At 37.1% G+C, this 12,500-nt stretch overlaps 1 protein-coding gene across 1 annotated transcript in view; it reads right to left on the minus strand.

The window, feature by feature from the left end:
- Positions 1–12,500, minus strand: part of plxna4 (plexin A4) — a 318,824-nt gene that overhangs the window by 19,465 nt on the left and 286,859 nt on the right. Inside the window, exons 26-28 of the mRNA XM_058416905.1 lie at positions 9,927–10,030; positions 4,313–4,412; positions 976–1,166 (exon numbers count right to left, since the gene is read on the minus strand). Coding sequence (XP_058272888.1) covers positions 976–1,166; positions 4,313–4,412; positions 9,927–10,030 — 395 coding nt within the window. The remainder of the gene's footprint in view (positions 1–975; positions 1,167–4,312; positions 4,413–9,926; positions 10,031–12,500) is intronic.

Consider the following 12,500-nt stretch of genomic DNA (forward strand, 5'->3'; position numbering starts at 1 on the left):
CTTAGAGAGTTGGAGAGTTTCCTTCAAATAGCAACAGAAATTCTGTATCGCTTTCATTCAGATTAAAAAAAAAACCCCAAACATCATTGCCCTGTCTGACCTTTGGAGTATTTATAGTTTCGCTATCAAGGGTATTTTGTTGGTAAAAAAATAAATAACCCCTGAGTAGAGTAAATAATCCAGCTCATGGGCTTGCTCAGTCACCAGAAAGACCAGTCAAAAATATCAGCACTGAACAGAGATTAAATCTAAAGGCTTAGTGTTGCGTGTTGCTATGACATAAATCCTTTGTGCTAAGGACTTTTATTTTGAAATGCCTGGTTTCTGGTTGACTTCCTGGTTCTGTGTCTTTCTCTGATACAAATTCTCACTGTATTGGGTTTTGGTGCCATTTTTTTCCTGTTTCCTGTTCCGGATCCGGTTTTCCTGTTCGTTCACACACGATTGTATTCTGCCTTGAAACTGCTACCAGTAAAGAAACATACAGTATGTAATGACTTTCTATAATAGCTGTACTTTGACTGGCTGTGTAAATCTACAGTCTGGGCTTGAAAGAAATCAGCCCCAGCCTCACCTCTCTGTTCTGCTCATTATTCTCACATCCACTGGTGGTGGTATTGTATTCGATTCCAGAGAAGTCGCATAAAAATGTGATATGGATGAGACAAAAACCTTCTATTGATATTTTGAGGATCATCAACAGGTCTGCGAGCTCATTTGTAGTTAGATCAATGTCTCTGCTTCGACAGAAGCACGGTGTATCGTATCATTTCACGCTAATGTGTTGCAGTTAATTGTGACTGTTCAACTAAAAATAGTAAAATGGGAGCCGCTAGTGTTTGATCCCAAACACTAAACGCTGGACGTTTCTCCGCGATCCGATTTATCCCTCGCCGATTTGAAATGATCAGTGAAGACGGGAGAAAATATGGAGTGTTAAACAAGTGCATTTAATTGATCGTTAGAAAAACTCACCTTAGTAGCCAGCAGTCTGGTCAGGTAAATCTCAGAGACCATCTTGCTGCCACGGTCACCCTCCTTCTGGTCTCCGTGCTCGTGGTTCTTCACCAGGTGCCAAACTTTCACTCCGCTCTCCAGGTCAGGTGTGATCATAGGTGTACGAGAGCGCAGGCTGTCTGGGCTGCCTGTGTATTTGATCATGTTTTCTGGAAAAAAAGAGAAAATCCCAGGTGGTGAGAAAGAGAGGGTCTGTTTTCTTTTTTTTTTTCTTTTTAAACCAGGGTGCTCGGTGGTTCGAATCCGAGCGAACCCCAGGGTCGAAGATTGGATATGAATGTTTTAGGATGTATGGCTACTTAATTTTTCATCACGTCTCCTCTGCTCGGCCCTGGCCGACGGCCGAGCGAACAGGTGTCGAGGCAGATGAAATTTTTATGGCTCCACCAGCGGCAGGGGTGAGCATGACATTTAAACAAAAGAAAAGGCAGGGAGCTTGGGGAATGTTTACGCAGCGTGAAAAGAACTGATCAGCAAAAACGCTTGATCTGGTAAAGAAAAAAAAAGCACACACACACACACACACATAGACACACAAACACGGCACTTTCACCATGTTAGATGCAGCAGAAATCAATTTCTCAAGAGAAAGAACGATTCTGCTGAGAGACAGCAAAACTGTTCCTGACCAGTGGAGGGAAAAGACAAAGAAGGCGAAAAAGGAAAGAAAAGAAAGGCGAAGGACAATCAGGACACGCGGGAAAAAAAAGGAGATGTGTATGTAGTTAAAACGAAGGGTTAATGCTGACATTTTTTGTAACAGGATTTTAAAAAATGGCCATAAATTCCATCAGTTCTATAGTGTTTTTAAACCCAGGACGTTATCGAGCGTCTGACGGCTGAGGTCTGGCGTGAGGAGACGTCTTCAGCGGAGCGGGTTTGAGTATTTGTTGGATGCATTGTGTGGGTAGTTGAGTAACAGTGTTGCACTGTGGGTAAATTATTGATACCCTCACTCGTGCTTCCATTCTCACAGTTTGCTAACGCTAAGAACAGAGGATCTGAAAATATTCATTTGGCAGAAATGATATATTGTTAATTAGAAATGAAGGGACTGGACTAAGATTTGGTATGGCATGATATAGAATAGTAGAGTATAGTATAATATAGCACAGTATAGTATAGTACAGTACAGTGCAGAACAGTGTAGCACCATATAGTATACTACAGTTTAGTATAGTAGGAATGGTAAAGAATAGCATAGTATGATACAATATGGTAGAAAACACATTATAGTAAAGTACAACATAGTACCATATAGTATAATATAGTAGGTATAGCATGTACAGTTCTGTACAGTATAGAAAAGTTCAGTATATTACTGGAGGTGTGCTAAAAATAATATAGTACAATACAGTAAAGTACAGTGCAGTACACTACAAAGTAGCACCGTATAGTATAGTATAGTATAGTATAGTATAGTATAGTATAGTATAGTATAGTACAATATCCTACAGTATAACATAGTACCATATAGTATAATATAGTGTAGTACAGTAAAGTACAGTACAGCCTAGCAGTATAGTAAAGTATAATAGGTATGGTATAGAATAGCATAGCATAGTTGTACAGTAAAGCAAAGTACAGTGTAGCACTGTATAGTATAGTATATTATAGTAGGTAAGGTAAAGAATAACATACAGTTCAGTAAAGTACAGTGCAGTGCAGTACAGCAGAGCACCAGATAGTATAATATAGTCCTGTCTGGTCTACTATAGTACAGTATAATATAATATAGTAGGCATGGTATAATACAGTACAGTGAAGTACAGTGTTGAAACCACATAGTATAATATCTTATAGTACAACATATACAACATACTACAGTACAACATACTACAGTACAGCGTAGTACTATATAGTATAATATAGTGTAGTACAGTAAAATATACTATACTATATAGTGCTACGCTGTACAGAACAGTAAAGTATAGTACAGCATAGCACTATATAGTATAGTATAGTATAGTATAGTATAGTATAGTATAGTATAGTATAGTATAGTATAGTATAGTATAGTATAGTATAGCATGGTAGAGTGTAGTATGGTATACAATAACCCACATACCCCATATATAGAATAACGTAGTATACTAACCCTAATATAATGTAGTATAGTATAGCATGGAACATTAGCATGCTATAATATAGTATAGGCTTTTAATTACCCGAACACCATCTGTATAGTAAAGTACAGTAGTTCAGTATGATATGGTATAGTACAGTACAGTGCAGTATAGCTTAGAATAGAACCTGCAGCCTCTGTGTATAATATGGTATGTTATAGTATAGTGCAGTGTAGCATAGCATGGTGTAGTACACTATAGTATAGTATTAAATGTTTTAACATAAAATAGTATGATAGTGTAGCTCTGTAATTTTAATACATAGAATTAAGATGTCCCTGTAGGGTATAGTATACCACAGAATACTCCTTTAGTTTTAATCGGTAAAATTTCCCTGCTTTAAGCTATATCAGGCTTTATTAGAGTTTACTGATAAGGGTATTAACAATTTACCCAGAATGCAACATGGTAATGCAGCTGCATGCACCTATAAATCCCCCAAACAAGAGCGCTCTACACGCCAGCCTTCAGACGCTTGCCGGTAAAATGCATGCTGGAGTTTGGATGCTGAGAAGAAGGCAGCATAATGAACTCATGTCTTTTTTTCCTTGGTTTTGTGTCTTTTGTCCTCCGTTAGTTCAAAGAGCATCTCCAGTTCAGCTCATTTGAAAAAAAGGCTCCCTGTCTTTTGAAATTAATTCGAAAAAGGTACTATAAAGATGTGCGGCATCACACTCCCTCACTTTCCCTTCTCACCTCCCGGGACGTCTCTGCCACACACGCAGCCTCTCTCCCTTCATTTAGGGCTAATTTAGAGCCGAGGTGAAAGACTATGGAGATGAGACGTTGTTAATGCTCTATTTGATGTGTGTTGGAGAGTGCTCGCGCTGCCCCGGGCCTTTGATCTTCTACTTTATCGGATCCAATAGCACACTGGGCGATACGAGTCGGACGGCTACGTCTCAGGATGGAAGTCAAGTGCAAAGAGACTCATTTCCCCCCCCTCGTCCGCTTTTGTGTGACGGCGACTCTCTTCGTGTAAAGCTCTCTCAGGTTCTTGCTAGTCTAGCTAGCTATTGATGAGAGACGCTTCTCATTTCACTCAGGCTGCTCTCGCCTTTCTATGAAATTGTTCCTTTTTTAAAAAGAAATCCTCACATTGTCAGAAACATGCATGCTCTGTCAGACACAGAAATAACTCTGGGACAAATCAGAAGCATGATGCCTACCGTATTTGCTAGCGGATGTCCTGGAGACGGTGGAGTTGTTGACAGAGTTGTAGGCGGTCACCTGCTTTGGTACGAGGGCCACCAGGGCATTATCAGACACCTGCAGAAGAGAAAGATATTTATTGCTTATTACATTATGAGCAAATATACTATTTAATCACATGCACATGCTAGAGACATGCTATTGACTCTGAAGTTCATTATATTCCCATGAGAGCATGACCCTTTGTGTTCTATTGCTTTTATTCTACAGCAATTTAATACGTAACAACAAAAGATGTTCCTGTTATCGCTTATGCTATCACCGCTGACTGAACTTACAAATAACTGGCACTGGAGACTCCTTCCAGTGTAACATCAATTCCATCAAACCCCGTTACAGAAAACTTCACTACATCAACAATCACAGGGTTTTATAATCTGTTTATTATTATTGTTATTCTTAGATTATGTGGAGCATCTGCTGAATGAGCCGATAATATAGAAACGATAGACACAAAGCTGTGATTATACTATACTATACTATACTATACTATACTATACTATACTATACTATACTATACTATACTATATTATACTATAATATAATATAATATAACTAGGTAACTTAAATTTTTTGAATTTTATTTTATACATCACAAAATATTTTATTCTATATATATATATCTACATTATTAAACCTATGATGTTTTTATTTTTAGGATATGAAATTGCCTTTGTGGAAATATAAACTCTCCTGCTCCCGACTCAATAACGCATGTTTCTGAGATCCACTCAGGCAACGCAGCTTTATGAAACAGCCCTGACCAACCAGACAAATGAGTTCAATCAGCACCCAGTCAGGGGATTTTCCATTCCGCTGAGTTTTTCCTGCATCAGCACAATCTGGCAACCCGGCATCTGACGCACTTACAGGGTTAATTAAGGTGATCGTCTCTGAACCGCCGGTGAATACATGAGCGCTGGGCTGGGGAGACAATTACCGCATTATTTTATCTACCCGGAATCTAACCAGAGAGTTCTAACCGCTGTTCATTACACAGATAATGTGAAATATAAGAGATGTGTCCGGAGAGAAAGGAGAGCGGATCTGACCACACGGAGAGCATGATGGGAATGGAAAAACCACTTCTCTTGATAATAGTGAAGCAATTACAGGCATTAAGTTCATCAGTATGTTCATCTTATGCTATTATGAAAATCATCAGGGAAAGTGAAGTCTTTCTTTTTTTTTCTTTTTTCTTCTTCTCAGCATCGCACATTGAGTGAGTCTGAGTGCGTGAACTGGCACTTTGGTGAGATTCTCGATTGCTGATAGCATTCAGACTGCTCAGATATAGAAAATGTCAGCAAGAGCTTATATAACACAGTGAGATGTTTCCCGACAGGAAATCAAAGAATTAATGTCAGCGCCTTGGACGGGGCAGGATGTGTCTGACTGGTGAGAGACAGAATTAGAGCTGAAGGCACCCTGCTATTCTTATTCCTATTCATAGGGGGAAAAAGAGAAGAGGATTCATGCTGAGGGAAGCTGCAGAGCCGTGTATAACGTAGTATCTGAGTCCATATGGAAAAGGGTGAAAGTAAATGAGTGAATGAATGAATGAATGAATGAATGAATGAATGAATGAATGAATGAATGAGAGGATGATATCGTAGAATGTCGTGCAAGCTTTGAAAACAATCACTGTGGACTGACTGAATAAATGAATGAATGACAATGGAATAGTGGTTTATGATGTAGTATGCTTTATAGAGTTCATCTGAATGAATGAACGAATGAATGAATGAATGAATGAATGAATGAATGAATGAATGAATGAATGAATGAATGAATAAAAAGAGTAGTGGTTTATTATGCATTATACTTTATAGAGTTCATATGAATGAATGAATGAATGAATGAATGAATGAATGAATGAATGAATGAAAATGGAATAGTGGTTTATGATGTAGTATGCTTTATAGAGTTCATCTGAATGAATGAATGAATGAATGAATAAAAAGAGTAGTGGTTTATTATGCATTATACTTTATAGAGTTCATCTGAATGAATGAATGAATGAATGAATGAATGAATGAATGAAAAGAGTAGTGGTTTATTATGCATTATACTTTATAGAGTTCATATGAATGAATGAATGAATGAATGAATGAATGAATGAATGACAATGGAATAGTGGTTTATGATGTAGTATGCTTTATAGAGTTCATCTGAATGAATGAATGAATGAATGAATGAATAAAAAGAGTAGTGGTTTATTATGCATTATACTTTATAGAGTTCATATGAATGAATGAATGAATGAATGAATGAATGAATGAATGAATGAATGAATGAATGAATGAAAATGGAATAGTGGTTTATGATGTAGTATGCTTTATAGAGTTCATCTGAATGAATAAATGAATGAATGAATGAATGAATGAAGGAATGAATGAATGAATGAATGAATGAAAATGGAATAGTGGTTTATGATGTAGTATGCTTTATAGAGTTCATCTGAATGAATAAATGAATGAATGAATGAATGAATGAATGAATGAATGAATGAAAATGGAATAGTGGTTTATGATGTAGTATGCTTTATAGAGTTCATCTGAATGAATAAATGAATGAATGAATGAATGAATGAATGAATGAAAATAGAATAGTGGTTTATGATTTAGTATGCTTTATAGAGTTCATCTGAATGAATGAATGAATTAATAAAAATGGAACAATGGTTTATAATGTAGTATGCTTTATAGGGTTTATCTAAATGAATGAATGAATGAATAAAAAGAGTAGAGGTTTATTATGCATTATACTTTATAGAGTTCATATGAATGAATGAATCAATGAATGAAAAGAGTAGTGGTTTATTATGTAGTATGTTTTATAGAGTTCATCTGAATGAATGAATGAATGAAAAGAGTAGTGGTTTATTATGCATTATACTTTATAGAGTTCATATGAATGAATGAATGAATGAATGAATGAATGAATGAATGAAAAGAGTAGTGGTTTATTATGTAGTATGTTTTATAGAGTTCATCTGAATGAATGAATGAATGAATGAATGAATGAATGAACTAATGAGTGGCTTATAATGTAGTACTTTATTAGAATTTGTAGAGAGTAGAAAGTAAAATACATATGAATGAATGAATGAATGAATGAGCAGTTTATGAGATAGAAATTAATTGAGTCCATGGGGAGAAGAATAAAAGAGCAGATTATACTATAGCATATCCTATTAGAATCCGGATAAATGAATGAATGAACAAATGAGTGAATGAACCAGTGCTTATAATTTAGCAGGCAGTAGTAGTGTAGTAGTAGCGATAGAGCGGTAAAGTATTGTCGGAGAAATGAGGGAAGAATGATTGAATGAAAGAGTAGTAGATGTTGTAGCAGGTGTAATTTGAGAGCTGTGCCAGCAGTAAAAGTCTTTGGAAGTCAATTGCGTGTGTGTGTGTGTGTGTGTGTATGAAGGATAAAACACTCTCCTCACCTGAAAATAAATTAACTTCTGTCTTCATTATCTCATCTCCGATTCCAATCACCTCCTAATCCAGCCTCCAGTCCGCCACCCGCATACCCACACGCCGCCCATGTGACATTTAATTTGAGAACGTCGCAGACCTCTATTTCTCTCTCTCTCTCTCTCTCTCTCTCTCTCTCTCTCTCCCTCTCTTTTCCTTTCCCTCTCTCTTGCTTCTGGAAAGCTTATTTGAGGGGCGTCAGGCTAGCCTAGTAAATTATTTACACGGTAATGAAGCATGTGCCTGTCACCTGTCCCCCAGACAGATGGATAAAAACAGGATGTGTCGATGATATAATATAAACAGTGTGTGTGTGTGTGTGAGAGAGAGAGAGAGAGAGAGAGAGAGATAGGCAGCTGATTGGCACTTCAGATGGCGCTTTAGGACATGGATGTTGTCTTTCCATGTCTCCCAATTCCCCCCTGTGCAGTATTCATAGGACCTGTCAATCAAACTCAGGTGTTCTGGAGTCTGATCCAGAAGTGACCAGGAAGTGATTTGGCTGTTTAGTCCATTACAAGGTCGGCAAGGTGAACAGGGTCAAGGTTGTTAAGGGTAAAAATCCGATCGAAACACTATGAATGTTAAATGAACAGATTCGCTCCCTTGTCTTATCTCTCCAGCCGCCTAAATTGGACAAACGACGTCTACGGAAGAAAAGCACCGGAGAAGGAAAGCAAGCATCAAATCCATCACTGTGATAATGGACTGTGATGATACGGGAACGACAGAAAAAGAGAGAAGGGGAAAAGATAAGCTATCAGCATTCACGGTGTCCTTGTACCAAAAGGAAAGAGAAAACTGAAACTTGTTAGATGCTGCTCTACATCCTCAAAGCTTTTATTCTTACATTCATCCACTAATTTGATGCAAATGAATGGAAGGATGGAATAATATGCATGAGGGTACGCTGATAAAATAATCAACAATACAGTGGCATGATGAGGATTGACTCTTAACACCTGATCATTCAGTGATTTCCCAATGCTAGCAAACGACACGGTATTTTTTATCCATTTGTTGTTGCATTTTATGTCAGGAAACATCCTCAAAGCACATTAGTTCCCTCACCAGGCTCTTATTTATCTCTGTCCTGAAGCCTTTACAGATTTATCTCTGACTGATCCAAAGCACTGACACTGGAGACTCCTTCCAACAATATGAGTGTCCATCATACATGTTTAACATCAGTTAAACGATCACATTTGCAGCTGCAAGACTGTCAGAGCTTCATTATTCACACATTAATGATTCAATACCTTCTGACCAATCAAAATCCAGAATTGGATCAATCAATCAGAATCCAGAATTCAACAGCGCTCTGGTATAAACTGTTAATATCAGCTGCCTTCATCTACCGAGAAATAATACTGCATTGATATCAGAGCATGGGCCTTTAAACAGAAACCACACACACACACACACTTCCCATACATGTCATTCTCGTTGATTTCATAAGTGGAAACATGATTGCGTTGTCACTGTTATGCGCAATTGTAGTCACTATGAAGTATATATTTTCCACTCCTTTGTAATCAACAGCCAGGAGGCTGCCAGCAATTGTCAGGCTGTTAACGAAAGAAAAATATAGAGAGAAAGAAAGAGAGAGAGAGAGAGAGAGAAGGAGGGGGGGGGGTAGAATGAACAAGAGAACAAGAGAAAGAGAGAGAGTGAAAAGATAGAGAGAAAGAATGAGAGAGGTTTGAGGGGGAGAACGAGAGATAGAGAGAGATAGAGAGAGAGAGAGAGAGAGAGAGAGAGATTCTGATATGAGACTCTGATATTAATGACTGCTGCTGTCCTTATTTTGCTTATTCCACATGATATCTTGAAACTTATTTGTATTTATAATATTATAGTTAAAAGCAAACCCCATGCATGCAGTTAATCAATCAGCCGATGATGTGACAGCGGCATAACGCATACGATCATGTAGATAAAGGTCAAAGTGATTAGTTACAGTAACTTAATAAACACTCCTTACATCAGTGTTGAGAAGAAAAGCATCTCAACACTGATCCCATAGAAAAATCATCACCGCTTCGAGAATTTCATGAGCTCCATGTCAGCGTATTCAGGGTCGTACCTGGTAATGAGACAGCATGTTGAGCCTCTTCCAGTCACTCTCGATCTTGGTGGTCATGTCCTCGTCCTGCAGGATGATCCGGACCCCTCTGCCCTGACGCCACTCTGCGAAGAAAACAAAACAAACCATTTATGAGTATGGCAAGAAGAAGCTCGATAGCCTGTATTCCTGAGTTGAGAAAAGTGAAAGTCAGTGGAGTCAAAGGCAAAAGAAAAAGGTTTCTTCTGTAGAAGGAAAAGATTTAATGATCCAGACTTTTCAGCGTGATTCACACAGAGAGAGAGAGAGAGAGAGAACGAGGTCAAGAGACAGCGCGAGGAGAACAAGTGCGAAAGAACGAACGAGGCGGAAGAAACAAGGCAGAGCTGGAGAGGGAAAGAAATAGGAAGGTGGAAGACAGGTAAATTAATCTCGCTTTCTGCTCTTTGGGCCGTCGCGGCTGCCGGATCGATGGGAGTGATTAGGCCTGGTACAGAAAGCCACTTCCTTTTTCATCTGCAGCAGCCCGAGCCCGAACGGCCCTAATCGACCCGCGCTAAGCCTCCTGCCAAGCTCTTATTGCACTTCCACAGCAATTTCTAGAGAAACAGAGAAATCGCTTCTCTTCTGCGTATCGTTTCTGCTCCAGCTGGCCCCTGGGAGCCCTTCAGAAGGCGAGGCCCTGTGCCTGTGCAGCTTCAGATCTGAAGCGACGTTCTGAAGAGCTGAGAAACGCAGCCCTGGATGAACTAAATATGTCCTTCTGCAGCCACGAGAGACTGAGAAGGGTCATCGTTTCCTTTTTGATTCGAATCACGCCGCAAATGAATGTGTGATTGGGCTGCGGGGCAGAGAGAGAGAGAGAGAGAGAGAGAGAGAGAGAGAGAGAGAGAGATTCCTCTTCACTGTTGCTATCTCTGGCTCTGCTTGTGACTCGATAAACAAAACAGTAATCACAGTGAGAGATGATGAAACATGTCTCTGGGTGATGAGGAGAAGCTTTGCATGCCAAATAATCAGGAAAGAGGGAACGAGAGAGAGAGAGAGAGAGAGAGAGAGAGAGATAGAGAGAGTCGAATTCCTTTTGTTTTATTCTGCAGTACTGTACATTTCTCTATAAATATGCAAATGAGCCGCTCCATAGAGGACAAAATAAACAAATAGGACGTTGAGCAGGGATTGAAAGAAAGAAAAACAGAGTGATAGAGAAAGAAAAAGAGAATTTACTTGGAGATCGTCCTGACTGCCAAAAACACACCCTGGATGTTCTCGCATAGAGAAGGAAGGAGGAGGCAAAGGATAAACACCCGACAGCCTGAGAAAGTCTCTTTACGTTTTCCTGTTCAAAGCCGAGTCACGCATCCGGAGTGACAATTTCATTCAGGCTTCTGAAGCTGTGTCAGAGTTCACACACATTCAAGATACCAGACATAACTACATTCCAAATCAGAAATATCGAATCATATCAACAGTAAAGCTCCTGAACTGTATTGGAGGGAACTGTTTTAAACAGATCCATTTATTAAATCAACAGCAGTTCCAGTCGTTCTTTTCTCTTACTCTATTGGACTATTTCACCAAACACAAAACTCCATGGCAGCTGTACAGCTTCAGATCACATCTTTTGGTTTGCTGCATGCTCTAATGCATGTTTTGAAGTATTTTGTAGAATTTTACAGGGTAACATTGTGCAGTATTTTGTACCGTCTTGTAGCATCCTGTCATCGTTGTAATGGTTTTTTTTCAGTTATTTTATTTATTTTATTTTTTTATTTTTATTTTGTACAGTTTTGTAGTATGCTGTAATGTATTTTTTTCAGTTATTTTATTTATTTTATTTTTATTTTGTACAATTTTGTAGTATGCTGTAATGTATTTTTTCAGTTATTTTATTTATTTTATTTTTTTATTTTTATTTTGTACAATTTTGTAGTATGCTGTAATGTATTTTTTTCAGTTATTTTATTTATTTTATTTTTTTTTATTTTATTTTGTACAATTTTGAAGTATGCTGTAATGTATTTTTTCAGTTATTTTATTTATTTTATTTTTTTATTTTTATTTTGTACAATTTTGTAGTATGCTGTAATGTATTTTTTTCAGTTATTTTATTTATTTTATTTTTTTTATTTTTATTTTGTACAATTTTGAAGTATGCTGTAATGTATTTTTTTCAGTTATTTTATTTATTTTATTTTTTTATTTTTATTTTGTACAGTTTTGTAGTATGCTGTAATGTATTTTTTTCAGTTATTTTATTTATTTTATTTTATTTTTTTTATTTTGTACAATTTTGTAGTATGCTGTAATGTATTTTTTTCAGTTATTTTATTTATTTTATTTATTTTATTTTTATTTTGTACAATTTTGTAGTATGCTGTAATGTATTTTTTTCAGTTATTTTATTTATTTTATTTTTATTTTGTACAATTCTGAAGTATGCTGTAATGTATTCTTTTCAGTTATTTTATTTATTTCATTTTTTTATTTTTATTTTGTACACTTTTGTAGTATGCTGTAATGTATTTTTTTCAGTTATTTTATTTATTTTATTTTTATTTTGTACACTTTTGTAGTATGCTGTAATGTATTTTT

This window comes from Hemibagrus wyckioides, linkage group LG19 (assembly GCF_019097595.1).
Source record: "Hemibagrus wyckioides isolate EC202008001 linkage group LG19, SWU_Hwy_1.0, whole genome shotgun sequence".
NCBI lineage: Eukaryota > Metazoa > Chordata > Actinopteri > Siluriformes > Bagridae > Hemibagrus > Hemibagrus wyckioides.